At 33.2% G+C, this 22174-nt stretch overlaps 1 protein-coding gene across 12 annotated transcripts in view; it reads right to left on the reverse strand.

Annotated features, from left to right (window-relative positions):
* PRPF40A (pre-mRNA processing factor 40 homolog A) overlaps positions 1-22174 on the reverse strand; it is a 54535-nt gene that overhangs the window by 20125 nt on the left and 12236 nt on the right. For 6 of the 12 annotated variants that reach the window (XM_070240970.1, XM_023622926.2, XM_023622924.2 and 3 more), the window contains 6 exons: positions 19177-19257; positions 17732-17762; positions 15906-15922; positions 2727-2837; positions 1137-1257; positions 857-910 (listed from right to left, as the gene is read on the reverse strand). In XM_070240970.1, the coding sequence (XP_070097071.1) occupies positions 857-910; positions 1137-1257; positions 2727-2837; positions 15906-15922; positions 17732-17762; positions 19177-19257 (415 nt within the window). Of the gene's footprint in view, positions 1-856; positions 911-1136; positions 1258-2726; positions 2838-15905; positions 15923-17710; positions 17763-19176; positions 19258-22174 lie in introns of all 12 variants that reach the window. The other 6 variants (XM_023622925.2, XM_070240967.1, XM_023622927.2 and 3 more) reach the window with 2 other exon arrangements.

A 22174-nucleotide genomic window follows, 5' to 3' on the forward strand; every position in this document is an offset into this window, starting at 1 on the left:
TGGCTGACCCTTATATTATGTTTTAAAGGAGTCATCACTACTAAGATAAATTAACATATTTTTTGGAGAAAATGATGATATAAGCCAATGAGGTGACAAAGGAAAAGGTAAACAAATTTAAGACTGCAGGGCTTTTAAGAAATTTTTTTTCTCTCTTTCCTGTCAGTTGTTATTCCACATTGAAGACTACTTTATTAGGCCCATTCTCCTACAATCTGTTGCTTCTAACCTGATATAGTTTATGACACCAGATTTTATTAGAAGCGAGAGAAGAACTAAATTCTCAATTCTAACTCATAATCACTGCTATTTTAAGTCCTGGGTTTTATATTGAATAGTATATCTAGGTTTTCAGGGTATTCTGAATAGCTGAAGATGTTGAAAAATCTTCCCTTTGTAAGCGAGGCATGATATTTTGTTTACTTCAATTCTCCCATAACAAATATTTGCTATTTAGCAATGTTGTGCTAAAATAAAATCAGCATTCAATGTACAGTCTGACAATATATTGACAAAATTTAAACTAATAAGGATTCAAGGTTCTCTGCTATCTGCTAAATGGATTAAGTCACATATTCCATGTATGCACCAACACTCACAGCTCTATTTGGAAATATTGTACATGACGTCCTTGTTCAATTTCCCAATGGTAAATGTTGTTTTTTTTTTTTTTAAAAAAATCAAAGTACAACTTTAAAAGGTATAAGCTCATTTATAATATAACCCTTAAATGAAAGGAATTCATTGAATTAGAGATTTCTCACTGCAGATTTATCCAATCATGGTTAGTGAACATTAGTGACATACTCTAAAAATGTTAAATAATGACAGAAAATGAATTATCAAAGCAGCTCACCATGCAGGTTTGATTTTGTAATAAGACTTCCAGCAACAATGGTATTCTGGTATCCTAGTTTCAGTGGAATCAAATCAAATAAAAATCTATTTAAAATCTATAGAACTGAGATCTAGAGCAACAAGAAAACTGTTACACCATGTAAAACGTTCTAATCATTTAATTTTTAAAAATAAGGTGTTTGTTTGAACAATCCTATTTATGAAGGATTAATTCTTTCAATGTGAATGACATAGATATGTAAAAAATTAACATTAAAAATTATTTTTTCCTGTTTTACCTTCAAGATCCTCAAGTTCTTTAGGTTTGGCCCAGCGAGATTCTTTTGTTTGAGAATTATAATAATAAGGTTTTCCAGAGTCAGATTTGTACTCCTTCCAGGGGCATTTAGACAAAAGTTGCTAAAGGGAAATAAAAACCTTCAGTTAAGAGTAATATAATTAGAATCACTCATCATTCATATCACCATTTTCACTAGGTATTATCAATCTATACAGTTCTAAAGCTTATGAGATGATGGTAATATAAGCTACCAATTATAAGATACGAAGTGATGTTAAATATATTATTTAATCTGTAATATAATATTGAAACATTTGTACAATTGTTCCAAATTCATATGGTTACTTAGAGAAAGTAATTTGTCTAAGGTAACTATCTAATAAGGGGAGGGGGCAAGACTCAAAACCAGGTCTTTCTGAATTTCAAATCTTACATGCTCTTGCCATTTATACTCCACCACAAGTAAAAAATCAGCATCTATATTTCAAAAACAAGACTTCTCAAATACTAATGTAAGTAGGAAAAACAAAAATTATGAAAAAGCAAAATCTGGTTTAGTCATGCTTAGATTTCAGTTTCTTGATAAATAATTTATTACAAACCTATGTGAATTACCGTACGTAAGAAACAATATAAGTATGATATATTTAAAACCTAATCTATAAAATCAGTTAGGGTGGTATGAGAATGCTATTGAAAATTCAAATCTAGACAGTGTCTTGGGCAAATATTTAATTGAAATAACTATGTCGGTACTGGGATAGACACAAAATTATAATATCTACAAACCTCCCCTGCCAAGTACTGCTGTGCATATTAGTGTGGTGGCCTGGAAAATACTTTTACCTCCTCAAATTCCTTAATTAACAGGGGAGGAAAAAAGATGCTGCCAACTGAGAAAAATCTTAAGCATAGTCTGAAATGCCAGATCAACTCTTACTTAGGACTCCAGATTTCCTAATTAAACCACAAGCAATATTGCTTACTCAGTATACTCCTTCAATCTGTCCTGTATATCTGGATATTTTGAATGGCAAAATTTGCAACATAAAATTAAACATACATACTTTTTGTGGGGCATTTTCCAAAGAGACAATTTCCCACTCGAAGAGAAGGAAGTACTTGTACATGTAATTTAAATTCATCTCCATTACCCCAACCCCATTGGAAATGTTTAGAAACTTAGTGGGAGACATTTGAAATCACCCAGGTTTGCTATAAAGAAGGAAACAATCTGAAATGTGAATTTACAAAATAAAGGGGAAGCAGAGAGATAGTCCTTTTTTTCTTCCAATTTATTCTTTAAATCACCCTTCTTAAATTGATGGCACCCAGCCAGGGTTCCTGAGCAGGGACAAAAATCAGTAAAATAAAATTAGTCTGTCAATAGAAAAGAATGAGTTTTATCTGTCTTTTGCTGATTCATGTGACTGTATTAACACTTTTCTCCTCTGAATGCCTTTGTAGCATCCTTTTCTGAGATATAAGCAGTACAATTTTTTTGGATAGTCCATTACCCATAAAATCCTAAAAAAAATATGTCCCAGTCTACTGAACAATCGCTAATTTCCAGCCCTCAAATTTTTACCTCAGCAGGTGTTTTAAGATCATCTGGTTTCTCCCAAGTAGACTGTTTTGTTTCAGTATTGTAGTAGTAAGTCCTTCCATCAGGTGATTTATGTTCAGTCCACATTGACTTCTAAAGAAAAAAAAATCACAAAAAGATTTAAATTATGTAACAGTGCCACTGACAGTGAATATCAGTATCATTAATTTCAAAGCAATATACAAAGAAATTAAAAGTCGGAAATGGGCATACATTTGACAGTTTAAGTCATTTAGAATAATTCATCATTATTCTATGAAGGTAATTGAAAAACAGAAAATTTTGAAGACACTTCAAAAGCAGCATGGACCAATTCAAGTTTTAGGATTTCTCTCTATTCTATAAAGTCTCAGAATTATAAGGATATGACTGCTCTCTTAATAACTAGTCTCTAACTTACGCACATAAGACAAACTTTCATCAACATAAAACCTATGCTTTGTGGATAAAAGAAAATATATGAATTAGATGCTAATATAGTATAGGTAGATTAATCATGAGCTCAACATCTCTAATCCAAAGAGTATTTATATCAAGTTAGGTAAAGTTTTAAATTAACATGGCAAAGATGAAGCTGTCAAAATTAGAAAGGATGGCTTTTGGATGACAATCAGAGTTTAACAATCAACAAGGTGAAACTTAATAGGAACAAAATGTGAATCTAAATTCCTCACCACAAGAAAGGTGAGACAAAGTTTTATGTGAAACTTGCTTGATATAGCATATTAAATCCACTCTTGGGGTCCAAAAGAACTACTAAGAGCCTACTAAAATGTGCTAGTAAAATTTCAAGCATCAACAGACATGATCTCTCAGATAAAGGTTGGTTAAGAGTTTTACAAGCTTACCATACATACATGCACGTGCACACACACACACAAAATAATAATAAAAGGGCTGGGAGGAAACTTCGGAAGGTGACAGATGTCTCTGGTCTTGGTGGTGGTGATAGTTTCACAGGTGTACACTTATTCCCAAATTCATCCAGTTGTACACATTAAATAGGTGCAGCTTTTGTATGTCAATCATACCTTAATGAAGTGGTTTTAAAAAAGCAGTTTTACAAGGAATCATGAATGAATGAATTACTGGATGAGATCAAACATACTAAGTTCAGTTCTGGGCACCAGATTTTTCAGATGGTAACAAACTAAAGTGTGCTTCAAAGAGTTACAGACATGACCTATACCACATTTCTTCAAATCTAAGATAAAACATTATTGTACATAACTCTAGAAAAGTAAAATCACTGTCAAACTATCTCATGCTTTTTACCACTCAGATTTCACATTAAACTTTTTGAAAAGATTTACTTTTACTGAGACATTGGTTTTATCACATATCACTTTTGTGAATACATATAAAGAAAAACAGACAAATGAAATGGTTAAGCTATTTTTTAAACTTCATATTGAGAACAGTTTTTGTATCTCAAAATTTTGCTGATGTCCACTATATTCCATACAATATCATCCTCTGCGGCATCAACAATGTCAGGAATGCAGCATTTCTTTAAAAGAAAAAACATAAAATAAAACCACCGGTATTGATTCTTAATTTTCTTCTGTACTTATTTAAAGCTCACCTACCTTTCTTTCTTCCTTATCAACTTTATTGAGTAACAGAGCAGACATACTTTTGATTCCTGCTTTGGGAATAGGGCTAAACACATGATCCACTGCTTTTCCTCTCTCTCATCATAATCATTTTACTCCTAGCTCATATAAGAGTGCTGTTCCATTATTTCTGGGATTTTCTTCCAAACTACTGACATTCGTTCTCCTGATGTTGGCACTTTTGCTGTTTCACTATGCACAACTAAGCCATAACTGCTGCCTGGAGAACGAAGATCATAAGACACTATGGATTATAGGATGCATCCCAATTTCAGACTTATTTAATGCTGAAAATAAATATGCTAATTGAAAACTAGCTAAATTAAGAAACATTCGCAAAACGTGGGGATGGAGGACAAGAAAAGATGACTTAAGGAGCACAGAAATCAATGTAACTTTAACAAAAAACGAGGTAAAATGATTATTTTCCCTAAATTCTAAGAGAATTAGAGTTAATGTGAAGAAATTATACCCATTAGAATTCAAAGAAAGCACTTGATAAAATTTGAGCTGTTTGATAACAAAATGATTGGCCCTTCCCATAGAAATCCATTAAGTCATCTGACACTACTATTTACACAATAGATTTCTGAATGATGTAGCGGGATAGTTAGATAATTCCAAAGGGTATTAAATTCTTTAACTTGCTTCTAGCACCTTGTATAGGATATGACAACTATAATCTCTCTGAAGCAAAATTAAATAGCTCTGGAAAATATTTAGCTTGCTGTCACTCATCTATTTATTATAACATATTCTAATCAAAAGGTGATGCAATTAGAGACATATATGGAAGATTTAAATGTAATGAGTAATGCTTTATATCATAAATTAAATGGCATTGAGTTTTCTATTTCTTTATTTTTAAAAAAATGAACTCAGTAGCATCTCAGAACTGCACTATCTAATGAAAAGTCTACTATAAGTTCCAAAATCACATTTAAACTTCTCAAGTCACATCTGCTAAAAGCATCAAGAGGAAGTTCACCAGAAATAAACTTATGAGATCACGGAATAAAAAAGAAGGGGCAATGTATACTTGACCAAGTAATGGGGAAAAAGAAGGGAAGTATACAAATCAGTAAAGCAATTTAGTAAACAGTAAGCAATTTAGTATTCACTATCTATTACTTTATTTGAGCCTTACAACTAACACTACAAAGCAGGTATGACCATTTTTCAAGTACGAAAACCAAGACTTAGGAGGTTTGCTAACTGGCTCATAGTGTTTCAGGAAATAAATGATAAAACTAGAACAATTAGTCATCTCTGTCCTAAAGATCACATTTTACCCACCCTGAATTAATGTTTCATGCTTGCTGTATTCAGGGACAGTCTAATTATCAATAAGGACAGATAAATTCCTGATTAACTACTAAATATTAAACCCTGTGCTAATTGCTTTGCATCAATTCTAAGTTAATTATTTTAATAACCCCATGAGGTAGTATTTATTATCTCCACTTTATAGAAGAGAAAACGGAGCATAAGAAAGTAACATGCCCAAGGTAACATAGGTGGCTAGTGAGTTCATTACAACATTGTCCTGGCTCAAACTAAGGTCCTATTAAGGAGGAAGGTTCCAACTCTTTGCATTGATAGAAATAATCATTCCAGACAGGAATATAAATTCTGCACTAATGTTTTAACTAATATACTAAATTCATTTATACAAGTCAATTCTCAAGTGAGAAAAATGATTTATTTGATAAAGTTTTTACTCCTTTTCCTTCAAAGTATCGAATGTGCAACTTGAAGTAAAACTGTAGTTTATCTTGCTTCTTGCCAAAACTAATAATTAGTATTTTAAAAGGAAAATTTAAAAACAAATGTATCTGAACGTTGAGTATAACACGAAAAATGGCATAAAACATTAAGGGATATATCAACAACTACAACTAGAAAGTTATCTTCATAAGATAAAATATGACTTATGCAAGGAGTTATTAAGTACTGATAGTCATATTAGCATGGTCTATTCACAAAACTTATTTTCCTATAAAATTACTATTTTTGTTTTAAACACAAGACCTCTCCAGAGCCATAAGCAAATGCTGCTTATCAAAGACGTAGACTGCCCTTGCAGAACTGGGGAAAACCTAACAAAGACTTGGATGTGTATTTTGAATGGGCTAAAGCCACGATATTACTTTTAACCTTAAGGTTAGTTGCTTTGGGACCTTGCAGGAATTATTAAGATATTCCTTGCAATGAAGCTTTAGTATTACTCTGCACTTTTGTCACAGATGACACCATTCCCAAAATTATTTTATTACTGAGACATTTACTGTACTAATAAAATATTGTTGACACAAATGGCAGTTCTGGGGAATCAAAAGTTAAGATTTTATATTTGCAAAATGAGAGATTAAAAAATCATTATCCTATAAATATACAAAATACCTATAGATATACCTAAAGACAATGTTGTAATGAACTCACTAGCTAGCTATGTTACCTTGGACATGTTACTTTCTTATCGTATATCTTTTGTATATCATATTTCTTTTGTATATCAAAAGATACACAAAAATCTGCCACAATCAGTAAGACAATCTAAAGGAAAAATAAACACGGCCATTAACAGAACTCAATACAAATAATATAATTAGACGTTCAACTTCATTAGTAAATCAAGGAAGCACACATTAAAATGAAAACTACTTTGCTCCTCAGATGAATGACAAAGAACAAAGACTTTAGTATACAATGTAAAAAGGGTGGAAGAAAAGGGTACTCTCATACTGCTGTTGGGAATGAAATTAATATTATTTCTCTAAAGGGCAATTTAGTAGATCTTATCAAAATTTAAAATTAAAACACAATCTCTTGATCCTGAAATTTCACTTCTCAAAATCCCATTCACATAGTTTCAAAATTGTACAAGGATGTTCTCCACAAGACTACTTGTAATGGTGAAAAATGAGAGATAATTCAACATGCACTCAGAGGAAAACAGTCCAAATATGACCCATTTGTACTATAGACATAGCTTATGCAGATCTATTTTTAATATAATGGAAAATGTATTAAGATGCAGTGTTAGAAAAAGAGTAAGACCTTGTAACAAACGATGTAGTGAGAAAATACATGCAGAACATACTTCAAAGGCAACTCACCCCCACCCCCCACAAAAAACCTAGGTATAAGGAAAAAAATGCACATATATTATTATCAAGAAAGCTAATATACTTTCCAGATTCAAAAAGGCCAGTTAACAATTGGGTTGTGAATAAATTCAGTACACTCAAACTTAACTATGTATATGTAATACAAATATATTCATACAATGTATAAGCTCAAGTGAATGAAACTGAAAGAGAAAAAAATGACTAAATCTAAACATTAACTAGGTAGAAAATCTCACAACTCTAAATAAGGAAAATAAGAAGCCAAAATAAAAGATCAGAATTAAGGAAGAACATAAACACAGACATAGAACAGATTTACAACAAATTTCAAAATCTAGAGGAAATGACTTCTTTGCAAATTACTTTACTTAAAATTCACCCCAGCAGAAACACATCACACTCAAATATTCCAATTACCACAGAAGCAAACAAAAGATACTCAATCAGACAATTTTACAGCAGAATACTATATACAATATTTAAAGAACAGAAAAATACGGTATCATTGTTTCAGATCACAGAAAAAGATGAAAAGCTCTTTAATAAACAAAACTCAGTAAAGGTACCAAAAAAAAAAAAAATCAGGAAATGTTACTTGTGAATATAAATGTAAGAATTTAAATAAAATATTAATCAAAAGAATCCTGCAATGTATATACACTTAACCAAGTAGAATTTATTGTGGAAGTGCAACTTGTGGTACAATATTGGGAATCCATAAAAGAAATTATTTCTATTAACAAATGAAATAAAAACCAATGACATGTTCGCATAAATAGACTGGGTATGATCAAATCACATCCTGAAAATTGTGACAGTTCACCAATATCCAAAATATAAAAACAAAAATCCTCAAATAAAAGAATAAAAGGAGATATATCTAAACGGTAAGGGAAATTTTTCAAAAGCCAATAAAAATCATTCTAAGGCCATTTCCATTAAAATCATGGCCAAAACATGAGTCTGCAATCACTATCATTCAACAAATACAGCATCGCAATAAAAATGAAATGACTCATATAAATATGGGGAAAGAGATAAATTCTCTTGCTTTTACTGCTGAAGACTCAAGTGAAATCTAGTTTAAAAAAACAGCTATTCTAAGTATCCAGAGAATCTGATAATAAAGCTGGCTAAAGATAAATATACAAAATTTCTGAAGTGACATAACTAGCTTGTAATAAAAATGGGAAATTGTTTTGTTTTTTTTTTTGAGGAAGATTAGTCCTGAGCTAACATCCGCTGCCAACTCTCCTCTTTTTTCTGAGGAAGACTGGCCCTGAGCTAACATCCATGCCCATCTTCCTCTACTTTATATGCGGGACACCCACCACAGCATGGCTTGCCAAGCAGTGCCATGCTTGCACCCAGGATCCAAACCTGTGAACCCTGGGCTGCCGAAGCAGAACATGTGCACTTAACCGCTGTGCCTCTGGGCCAGCCACTATCATTTTCTAATATATCACTTAGATAAAAAATAGACAATATCTGCACAAACTGTCACTCATAGACTAGAACCTTACCATTCAGTAAGTCAACTGTCAGTATTCAAAACATGCAGAATGTGTGCACATAATTGCTGCGCCACCGGGCCGGCCCCAGGAAAATTATTTTTTTACAGTAAAACAAGTTTTTACAAGGCAAAAAGAAATAAAAATATCTTTTCAAGTTAAAGATTTTAGTACACCCCTCTTGTTAGGTAGATCAAGCAGATGAAAAATATGCCACGATACAGGAATAACAAAATAAATTAACAGTACACAAAATATTCGTAAAGACTGGTCATAAAACAGAACATAAATGAAGCTTTAATAAACCGCAAAGAATCAACATCTTATAGACTGTGCTTTCTGATCATAATGTAAAAAAGCATACCTTACAAACATTAGTTACCCACAGACACGATCCATGGAAGAAGTAATTGAGAGGCTGGAAGTCATTAAAATTAGAAATTTCTTCTCTCCCAAAAACACAGCCCAGAGAATGAGAAGAAAAGCCACAAACTGGGAGGACGTATTTACAAAAGACACATCTGATAATGATAAAAGACTTATCCAAAATATAAAAGAACTCTTTAAACTTAACATTAAGAAAATGAACCCAATTAAAAAATGGAAAAAGATCTGGACATCTCACCAAAAAGACATAAAGATGGCAAATAAGTACATTAAAAGATGTTCAACACATCATACATTATTATGGAATTATAAATTGAAATAACAAGATCCTCTAAACACATATTAAAAAGACAAAAATCTAAAACACCTACAACACCAAATGCTGGTGAGGACATGGAGCAACAGAATTCTCATTTATTCCTGGTGGGAATTCAAAATGGCACGGCCACTCTGGAAGACAGTTAGGTAGTTTCTTAGAAAAACCAAATACACTCTTATCATGTGACCAAGCAATCATGCTCCTTAGTATTTACCCAAATGAGTCGAAAGCTTATGTCCATATCAAAACCAGCACACAAACGTTTATTGCAGCTTTATTCATAATTGCCAAAACTTAGAAGCAACAAAAAAGTTTTTCAGTAGGTGAATGGATAAATAAACTGTGGCACATCCGGACAATGGAATACTATTCATTGCTATTATTATTATTTTATTCAGTGCTAAAAAGAAATGAACTATCAAGCCACGAAAAGAAATTGAGGAAACTTAAATGCCTATTACTAAGTGAATGAGGCCAAACGGAAAAGGCCACGTTCTATATGATTCTAACTATACGACATTCAAAAAAAGGTAAAACTATGGAGACAGTAAAAAGATCAGAAGATTGCCAGGGGTGGGAGGTGGAGGTGGGGAGAGGGATGAATAGGTAGAGCACAAGATTTTTTTAGGGCAATGATTCTTTTTTTTTTTGAGGAAGATTAGCCCTGAGCTAACTACTGCCAATTTTCCTCTTTTTGCTGAGGAAGACTGGCCCTGAGCTAACATCCACGATCATCTGCCTCCATTTTATACGTGGGACGCCTGCCACAGCATGGTTTTTGCCAAGCGGTGCCATGTCCACTTCCAGGATCCGCACTGGCGAACCCCAGGCCGCCGAGAAGTGGAACGTGTGCACTTAACCACTGGACCACTGGGCCGGCCCCGGACAGTGAAACTATTCTTAATGACACTATCATGATGGATACACATGATTATACATTTGCCAGACTCACAGAATGTAGAACACCAAGAGCGAACACTAATGTAAACTGGACTTTGGGTGCTAAGAAGTTTCAATGCATCTTTGATTGTAACAAATGTTCCACTGTGGTGGGAGATGCTGACAGCAGAGGAGGCTGTATGTATGTGGGGGGAGGGGTATTTAGGAACCCTCTACTTTGCACTCAATTTTCCTATGAACTTAAAATTGCCCGAAAAAACAAAGCGTACTTTTAAAAGAATCCCACATCCGGAAACTGAGAAAAACAACACTTAAATAAAGAAATCAAATGAGGGATAAAGAAAACAAGATATTGAGAGCTGCATGACAATCAAAACGCTGTATGTCAAAACTTACGCAACAGAATTAAATCAGTATAAAAAATAAAGGTATCTGAAAATCAGTGAGCTAAGCACTCAAGAAGTTAGAAAAAGAGCAACAGAGTAACCAAGAAGGAAATAAACAGCAGATAAACTGAATTGGTACCCCCTCAAAAAAAAAAAATCATGGTAGCTATTATGATTTCTAGTTCTATGCTAAATAATTATTAAACCTCAATGAAATATATAAATATCTGGAAAATATAAAATTATTAGAAGAAATCTAAAACTGGAATAGCTTAATAACCACTAAAGAAATTGAAATGGTAATCCAAAACCTCTATCCTCAAAATTATTAGGTCCAGTCAGTTTTTAGTTGTGTTCTATCAAGCTGTTAAGAAATAAGTGTTCGTCATTTATACAAGTTGTTCTAGAGACCAGATAGAGAGGAGCTATTGCTCAGACACAAGCAACTTAAATTAAGATATTCAGACTGAATTCAGAAGAAATCAAACACATGGTGTGCACATATACACACCCCAAATACACATAATGAATAACTAGGGCTCACTTTAGTAATGCAAAGATGACTGATGTCAGAATATTTATCTATGTACTTTCACATTAACAGACTCGACAGGAAATACCATATGATCATCTTAGTTGATAGAAAAAAGCACTGGAGAATTTAAAAAATAAGTACACACTAAAATCTATCAGCAAACCAGGAACAGAAGCAAGCTTCAACTTAATAAAGGTTACATAACAAAAAGCTATAGTAAACATATTTAATGGAGAAATTTTATACAAATTCCCTTTAAGAGAAGAAACAAGATAAAGATGCCAGCTTATCACTGCTACTGCTCACCTTAGTACTAGAGGTTTTGGCTGACACAATAAAAGTAGAAATAGATAAGAAGATTAGAAGGAGCCAAAACTGTCATTATTTCAGGATGACAGCATAACATACACAGAAAACCCACTAAGGAAAAAGACTTCAGCAAACCTGCTAGATAAACAGACATAAAAATGATCATTATAAAGCATAACAGAAAGATTCAAAATAGCACCAAATCTTATGCAATTATTTCTAACTAATGGAATGAAGGATGCACAAGCCGCCTTTAACAGAGAAAATGTTAAACTCTATTATAGAACAGACACAAAAGAAGATCTGACTACCATGTTCACTGACACGATGACATTATTATTAATATGTCCCCATGATTTATAAATTCAATGCAACTTGAATCAAAACACCAAAAATACTTTTTGGACAACTTGACAAACTGATTCAAAAATAATGAAGAAAAACACAGAGACCAATAAAAACACTGAGGTGATTAAAAAGAAAAGGGAAAAACAGGTAAGCCACAGAGTAAGATACAATGCCAGTTATAGGAAAAACACACATTCTATATAGAAAATCCTAAAGACTCCACCAAAAAACTGTTAGAACAAACGAATTCAGTAAAGCTGCAGGATACAAATCCATGTACAAAAATCAGCTGCATTTCTATAAACTAACAATGAACTATGAGAAAGAGAAATGGGAAAAAAAATGAAGAAAATCCCATTTACAACTGCATCACAAAGAACAAAACATCTAGGAATAAGTTTAAACAAGGAGGTGAAAGACCAGTATACTGAAAACTCTAAGACACAGATGAAAGAAACTGAAGATGACACAAACAAATGGAAAGATATTCCATGCTTATGGATTGGAAGAATTAATATTTTAAAATGTCCTTACTACCCAAAGCAATCTGCAGATTCAGTGCAATCCCCATCAAAGTTGCAATGGCATTTTTCACAGAAATAGAACACACAGTCCTAAAATCTGTACGGAACCACAAAAGACTCAGAATAGCCAAAGCAATCTTGAGAAAGACGAATGAAGCTGGAGGCATCACGCTCGCTGATTTCAAACTGTATTATTATAAAGCCATAGTAATGAAAACAGTATGGTATTGGCATAAAAACAGATACATAGATCAACGGAACAGAACAGAGAGCAGAGAAATAAACCCACACATACATGGTCAATCAATTTACAACACAGGAGATAAGAATATACAATGGGGAAAGGACAGTCTCTTCAATAAATGATTTTGGGAAAACTGGACAGCTACATGCAAAAGAATGAAACTGGAGCACTATCTTACACCATACACAAAAATCAACTCAAAATGGATTAAGACTTGAAACTATAAAACTCCTAGAGGAAAACACAGGCAGTAGGCTCCTTGACATTGGTCTTGGTGATGATCTTTTGGATCCGACTTTAAAAGCAAAGGCAACACAAAAGCAAAAATAAACAAGATGAACTACATTAAACTAAACAGCTTCTGCACAGCAAAGGAAATCATCAAAAAAATGAAAAGGCAACCTATCGAATGGGAGAAAACATTTGAAATTGTATGTCCGACAAAGGGTTAATATGCAAAATACAAAATAACTCATACAACTCAATAGAAAAGAAAATACAACTCAAAAATAGGCAGATGATCCAAATAGAGATTTTTCCAAAGGTGATATACAGATGGCCAACAGGCACATGAAAAGATGTTCAACATCACTAAACACCAGGGAAATGCAAAATCAAAACTACAAAGAGTTATCACTTCACATCTCTTAGAATGGCTATTATCAAAAAGACAAAAAATAACAAGTGTTGGCATGGATGTGGAGAAAAGGGAACCTTTGTGCACTGTTAGTGGGAATGTAAATTGGTGCAGCCACTATGGAAAACAGTATGAAGGTTCTTCAAAAAATTAAAAATAGAACTATCACATCACCCAGCAACTCCACTTCTGGGAATTTATCTGAAGAAAGCAAAACAAACATCGAGGAAAGATATATGCAGCCCCATGTTCACTGCAGCAATATTTACAACAGCCAAGATATGGAAATAACCTATATTTACAATAGCCAAGATATGGAAATAACCTGTCAGTAGATGAATGGATAAAGAAGATGGGGTATATACAGTTATGTACTGCATAACGACATTTTGGTCAAAGAAAGACTACACATGTGACAGTGGTCCTAAAAGACTAGTAACATATGGCCTAGGTGTGTAGCAGGCTATACCATCTAGGTCTGTATAAGTACACTCTATGACATCTGCACAACAACAAAATTGCCTAATGACGCATTTCTCTGAATCCATCACTGTTAAGTCATGCATGACTGTACATACAATGGAACACGATTCAGTCATTAAAAAAAGAATGAAATCTTGCCTTTTACAACAACATGGATGGACTTTGAGGGCATTATACTAAGTGAAATAAGTCAGACAAATACTTTATGATTTCACTTATTTGGAATCTAAAAAACAAAGCAAACAAACCAAGCTCATAGACACAGAGAATAGACTGGTGGTTCCTGGGGATGGGAGGTTGGAGGGGGTGAAATGGGCAAAGGGGGTCAAAACACACAAACTTTCAGCTATAAAATAAATAAGTCATGGGGATGTAATGCACAGCATGGTGACTATATTGCATATCTGAAAGTTGCTAAGTGAGTACATCTTAAAAGTCCTCATCACAAGAAAAAAACATAACTGTGTGGTAATGGATGTTAACTAGACATAGTGGTGATCATTTTGCAATGTATACAAATATCAAACCATTATGTTGTATGCCTGTTATACGTCAATTGTACTTCAATAAAACAAATAAAGATGAAGAATTTAAAAAAAGAAGAAGAAAGAAAAAACACAAGAAAAGCCTAACAAAAAAGTTTCATAAGCTTCTCCCAATACATACATGTCCTAGGACATATATCCAAGTGAGTTACTATTGGGGAGTGTATATGAGAAGGAAGATGGAAAATAAAGAGAAAAAATGTGACGGATCCTCCATGGACCAATGATAATGACCATAATATAAAGAGTACAAGTAACTTAAATTTGTGAACCTGAAATTTTAAAAGGAAGAACAAAACAAACAACAGGAAGTTTTCAAACAAATACACAGCATTTTTGGATGGGAAAGTTTAATAGTAAAGTATGAAAATATGAATTCTTCTGAAACTGAAATGAATTAAACATAATCCCAGATAAAAACACAATTTTTCCCCATAAATTTAAAGTATTAAGGTATTTTTGATCAATTCACAGCTTTCTCATTTTCTCAACAATAATGTGAGGGTAAGAGCTACCTCTCGGGACTGTTTTGATTAAATTAGATTATATGTATGAACTCTTCTTTTCATTGATCTTTAAGAACTAAAGAAAACCAAAACAAAAAAACCTTGAGGCTAAAGAATGGGGCTATTATCAATAGTCATAAAATAGCTATCTTTAAATGAGGCCTCAGGCTTACGTTATTTTCCCAAAACACCATAAAAATGTCTAAGGATTCCACATACAGAAGCATTAGCAAAAAGACCTGGAAGACTACTATCTTAAAATCAAGTATTGAGGGGAAAAAATGCAGCACAGCAATATGGTTCCCCCTTTTCCTAAAAAGAAAAAAAAAATCCAAGCAATTTTGAAAATTCTATTTGTCTTCCTGACATTGTGCAAAGTAAGGTACAAGCAAAAGAGTATTTTAAACTACTACGTATTAAGAAAGGTTTACAGCAACAAACAAGGGTACATAAATTTTTATATAGAGAGTTCTTTCTAATATAATGCTTAACCAAAAATTATTAGGTTAATCACCACGTCCCTACAAGTTTTGTTTCCCTTCTAATTGTGACAGGGAGAATTCAAATCCTTGTGAAAACCAGTATCGATCTGATTCCCTTTTCTCTCATTAAGTCCCATCAAAATTAGATTTTAAAATAAATTAAACAATTTTTCAATCTTTGGCATACAAAAGAAAGAAAAAGGGTTCAACTTAGTAAATAATCATTAAAATAGAAATAAGGATTGGTGTAGTAGGCTAAAGAAGTATAAGGAAATACATATATTCCAGAGGTACTTACTGCACCAGATGCTGTACCTAAAAAAAAAAAATAAGAGGAACAATATTTACAATGTGAAAAAATCATACCGTTCTTGAGTTTTAAAATATTTATACATACTATTTCTTCCTCCTCATCCTGTCACACTAGATGTGTGATATCCTAAGACTGTCCCTTATGACCTATGTGCTTGCTCTCTCTCCTAGAAAATAATCATCTATAGTGCAAAGCAATTTCAGAATTAAGTGGCACTATGAGCTTTCAATTTGCCAACTCACTTGGAGCAGGTTTGAGAAGTATTCACACCTTTTGTTTCTCTTCTTGTTATTACAGGTGTCTATCTTGACTAATTCCTCTTCCTCTGCTATATTAATGAGGCACAAAATGCCTTGGACCTCTGATTCTATGCTTTAGGTTTCCAGGAACTTCAACTATCTAAGCTCCAGACTTGTGCTGTACAATACAGTATCCATTAGCCACCACACATCCCTGTTTAAATTAAAATTTAATTAAGATTAAGTAAAACTTAAAAGTTCAGTTCCTCCTTTGCACTAGCCACATTTCAAGTCTTCAATAATTACGTTCTAGTGGCTACTAGTCAACAAAACAGATTACAGAACATTTCCATCACTGCAGAAAGTTCTGTTAGATGGCATTGTCCTAAACTACTCCTACAACCCCCTTAAGACACAAGGGGAAATGCACATTAATCACCAAGTTCATATGAATAATCTTTACTTTTAGAAACTAGTAACTTAAAATTGTATTTAAAAAGGAAAACAAAGCCTGTATGTAAAAAGGAAACAGTTTTCTTTAGTTACTGAGAGCTATCAAATGAAGCTACTATGGACATCAATGGTAAACCAAAGCATTTAAGAAGTAATTAAAAAAATTTTAAGGTTACTTTCCAGGATTGTTTAGGGTAACAGTAAGCAGCTCTAGATATCTAAATAGGCTAAAAAATATTATACTAGGTATTTCAGAACATCACTTCAGCTTAAATAATGAAATCTGTGAAACATCTTAAGATCAATTATGTCCCTTATAAACCTGCAGGAAAGCACATACTGCATTTTAAAATGTTTCAACCCATACTGTTTAAAACAAAACAGGTTTTAGCATAATCATGGGATGTTCAACACCCAGAATACTAATTTATGTGGAACATTATTTACTTAGGGATAACCGAGGCATTACTATTAAGTGTTAGAGACACACTAGTCAAAAAAAATATTAGTAAGTGGCTGGAAAAAAAATCATCACAGGGTTTACAAACTCCAGTGACTACAAAGACCAAGCAGGTAACAGAAAAATGACTGTGAAGTTGTCCAGCAGGCCAAGGAGAGAACACGCTCCATAGCTAAAGTATGGAGTTGCTATCTCATTCCACAATGCTTGCAAAGTACAAATACAGACAGAACTAGAGTTTTCCATTCAAATACTCTCTTTGTACCTACTGTGTTGACAAGGACCACTGTAAACAATAAATATTCAGATCATGCAACTTTTCAAGAAAAATTCAATCTCTGTGTAAAAAGATAAATTCAATCTTTATGTTAAGCCCGCAGACTTTAAATATTAGCAACTAATTATAAAGTTTAAAAACATTGTGTGGGCCAAAGCACACCTGTAGACCAAATCTGGTCCTAGAAGTCCTGATCCAAAATTATGATAATTTCTTATGGATTCAATTATAAATACTATCCCTATTTACCACTGATTAAAAGAAAAAAAAAATCAGGAGCTGATTATAAAGCATAAGAGACACAGCTTTTATTCCTCATTATAGTATGGTTGCTACTGTCCAAATGAAGACCAATACATACCGCCATAAATGGTACACATACCTGCTGCCACATCCATATTATTTACTCCTGGCTGTAAGAAGAAAAATAATCAATAATGTTGACCTTGTTTAACTATATTTTATACAAGTCCCTCATAAAGCACAGTCAATCAGTCCACTCTCTATATTATTCTCAAGCCTCTGACTCAAAGATTCTTGGCAAATTTTAGTGGTTTCAGTTCCCTGAGCTTGCCATAAATTGTAAAATACATCAGTAACCTGGGGGTACTGAAGCACTTTAATCTAAATGTTACATTTATATAATCATCAGTTACATACAGATCCACAATTCTTTACCCACAATTCTGAAATCCAAAAAGCTCTGAAAACCAAGTTTTTTCAAGTTTGGCACTAATACTCATTATAGTGGCAAACCCTACCCTGAAGGACACGAGCTCTTTAGAGTATTTATCTTACCTCAGAGTGAATATCCGTAAGTTTTGCTGTAGAAATATTGTGCTGGAAATTCTAAGGCACTGTCTAAGGCCTCACAGGAAATTTTTAGATAATTTATAGTAGATGTAAAATATTACTTTACAGTATTAAAAAATTCTGAAATATATCTGGGCCTAAGAGTTTTGGATAAGACACTGCAAACTTACCACCCCAGTGGAGTATCAACTTCTGTTCACTACAACCACTAGGCTATCAGGTAATAAAGAAGTTATGCTAATTTGAATATCATAACAATTTATATAATTGTGATACTACAGGGTGATAAGGCCGTTCAAGGATTTTCTAAGTAATGTGTCCCAGGTGAAGTCTCATGAAATGTGGATTTCAAATGAAATCTTTTTTTTTTTCAAGCTACAGCTTTTTTATTTTTATTTTTTTTTAAAGATTTTATTTTTTTTCCTTTTTCTCCCCAAAGCCCCCCCGCATATGGTTGTATATTCTTCATTGTGGGTTCTTCTAGTTGTGGCATGTGGGACGCTGCCGCAGCATGGTTTGATGAGCAGTGCCATGTCCGCGCCCAGAATTCGAACTAATGAAACACTGGGCCACCTGCAGTGGAGTGCGCAAACTTAACCACTCGGCCACGGGGCCAGCCCCTCCAATGAAATCTTTTGATTTCTAAATTTAGGTTCTAGTACTAAATTATATCAATTTTTAATTATCACTCAGTAAAACAAATGTCCACTCTTTAAGATAAGAAAGCTACCAGACCCATAAAGTGCTTCTGACAAATTATGTTTTTTAGTGTTCTAGTCGTATTTAATGCAGAATGAATTTAATAACAAAGGATGTACATAAAATATAAATATTGGGGAAAAAATGTAAGTGCCTGTCATTCAAGAAACTAAAAATAAAAGTCCACTGTAATTCCCATCTTACACGTCCGGAGGCACTTAAAAAGCTAATGATTGGTTATAAAATACATATATATTATTTCATAAATAAAAGTAATCAAAACACCACAGAAAATAGTTATTTTCACAAGATTACCGGTAAGGCAGGCTGCATGGAAGCCTGAGACATATGAGACATCATCATTCCAGGCATTACTGAAGACATCATTCCAGGCATCTAGAACAAAAGTAAAAGAAGGTTACTATATAAGACCAAAGCACTTAATATGACTTTAAGAATCTATCTGGTTATTAAAGCTAATATGTACAACTTAAGATTAAAACCCAGTTAACACTATACCTACATGGACAGTATGCTTAGTAAGTGCTTGTTGAATGAATGAAGTATTTTATCAATGATCTATTTTAATACTTATGTCATAATTTTTATGTACAGTGAAAATTATTTTAACAAATAAATTTAAAAATTCAGACTATTATGTTATTTCTAACCTAAATTTAAGAATATTAATTTTCTTTTAGTTTTAACTTAACTCATGTTTTTCTCCCTTCTTTGGAGTAAGACAAAATATTTTTTCAGTATTTCTCACCTTTGACTTTTAATATCTGTATTGAGCCAGCTTTTATAGCGATCTGGTCCTTTTTAAAATTCTAGATCAAAGGTGCTTAAAATTCAGTGACAAAAAAATACATAAAAAACATAAATCATCTATGCCCTCTCTCTTTTTTTTGAGGAAGATTAGCCCTGAGCTAACTGCTGCCAAGCCTCCTCTTTTTTTGCTGAGGAAGAATGGCCCTGAGCTAACATCCACGCCCATCTTCCTCTACTTTATATGTGGGATGCCTATCACAGCATGGCTTGCCAAGCCGTGCCTTGTCTGCACCCAGGATCCTAAGCGGCGAACCCCGGGCCGCCGAAGTGGAACACGCGAACTGAACTGCTGCGCCACTGGGCTAGCCTCTATGTCCTCTCTTGTAAAGAAAACCTTAATGAAGTACACACATGAATATGTGAAGAAACAAAATATTAATTTGGGAGCTTAACCTTGTCTACCAATAACGGCAATTCAAATCTATGAATTAATCTTTACCCTATAGTATGAATAAAAATGATGATTACCATAAATTTCCAAAGGATTTTGACCCAATGCTCATCTATATTAGGAGAATGTGACATTGTAATTTTGATTTTAATATGAACTAATTAAGGAAAATATGGAGGGGAATAAAAATTATATACAATAACCATAGGTACTAGGAACAAGGTTACCAGTTATTCAACAGTTTCAAATTAAATGAACAATCTGAGAAATAGGAACAACAAAAGAGAAGTAAGTGTATTGGTCAATAGGGACATAGATGAGAACACTCACACTGTTTTTCATTACTTATGAAAGTCAACTCATGAGCAAAACCAGGCTAAAGTACATTAAAACGAAGCAGCATGTTATTAATGGATTAAAAAACAACAAAAGCTTTTCTGTTCCTCAAATCATTCAATAAATTGTTTACATATCACTAAACAAGAACTTGACAGAAAATGCATGACTACAACTTGGAATATACGGTCAAATCATAGTAAAAATAAAAAGGTACAGAATTAGAGAAATAATTTATACATTAAGGGAAAAAAATAGAGCAATCAAATGAGAACAAAGCTTGTAACCTCTCCTCCTATCCCCAACAAATATACACTCACAATTAATTTTGCTTTAGGAAAACAGGAGAGCAGGTTTGAATTCTTTAAGCACTAAGTAACTGATTATGCGGGGAAAAGCATGGTAGGCAACAAAGAGAAACAGTCTGCTTTTTAAAATGGTTTGTATATAAAATCAAAACTAGTAACATTCAAAAACTAGAATACTAAGCTAAATTGAGAAACTAAAGTTTGAAAACTAAGAGAAAAACAAATCAAAGTATTTTCTCATAAGAATTAAAGACATTATGAAAACGGAGGTAAAATCTCCATCATACAACAGAACATTTCCACATGGTAGCTGTACACATGACACATGAATGTAATTTCAAATTGAAACATTCTGACTTCATAAGACACACACGGATCAAATCCCATTTAAAAAACAAAGCACAAAAAACCTTCTATGTAACAAAAGTTTACTAGACCAGGCCAATGACAGAGCAAACAATATCTGAAAATCACTAAACAGAGTTAGACAGAGTTCTCTCAATTGTTCCTCTTCCCACACTTCAAATTTTAAAACATCTCAACAATTTGCCTTTAGACTAGAACTCATGGTATGGGTTATAAAATGAGTTAAGGTCAAATAAAAAGCTAAATTCTCCCTCAATATCTCTGTAAATTCTGAGGACCAGCAACTAGCTAAGCTTATTCAACCTGACAAACATTAGCAAGATTCTTAAATCACGTACAACTGAATATTCTAAAAGTAAATAGATTACTATAATTTTAAACCAAAACTGTGATGTTATTAACATGAAGCCAAAGAACAAAAACATCAACATACAAAATACCATATTTCTTATGAAAAGCTATTACAACATTTGACAAATTAAGAGCTTTTCCAGAGGCTTGAGCATTATAGAAAAGCCTGTTTACCAAAGCCTTAAGAATCTACTTTGTGGAAATGTTATGATTTCCATTTTTCATTAATTCTAGGATATACATAATATAGAGATGTATGTTTCAACCCATGTGACTGAAACTGAATTCCTTCAGAGAATTTGTGTTGACTTAGGCAACACCATCAATCTGAGACCATTAAAGTTTTCTAAGTTGTTATTTTTTTGTTTTAATACCACACTAATAATGGGAATCCAGGCTGCAAACTTATTATAAGAACTAGTTTGTGGTTCAAATTCGCAGAAGTGATTTTTCCCTCCCTCTGCCCAATAACCAAAGTTGAGACATTGAAGCTACTTTACTGTCTCTTTTTGCATGGTAGATATACTCCTTAATTCACACATGGAGGGACTAGCCCTTTGATGGCCTCCAGCTTTATTTGTAGAGTATTTTCAACTTGCCATGTTAGGTTTGTTTTTTTCACTCTTAGGGCACATAATATGATGGAGTGTCTGACCACTGATGACATCTTACATTCAATGAAAATGGAATGCCTGTTCAAAATGGCTAAAGGGAAGAATTCTTAACATAG

Source organism: Equus caballus, chromosome 18 (assembly GCF_041296265.1).
Source record: "Equus caballus isolate H_3958 breed thoroughbred chromosome 18, TB-T2T, whole genome shotgun sequence".
Taxonomy (NCBI): domain Eukaryota; kingdom Metazoa; phylum Chordata; class Mammalia; order Perissodactyla; family Equidae; genus Equus; species Equus caballus.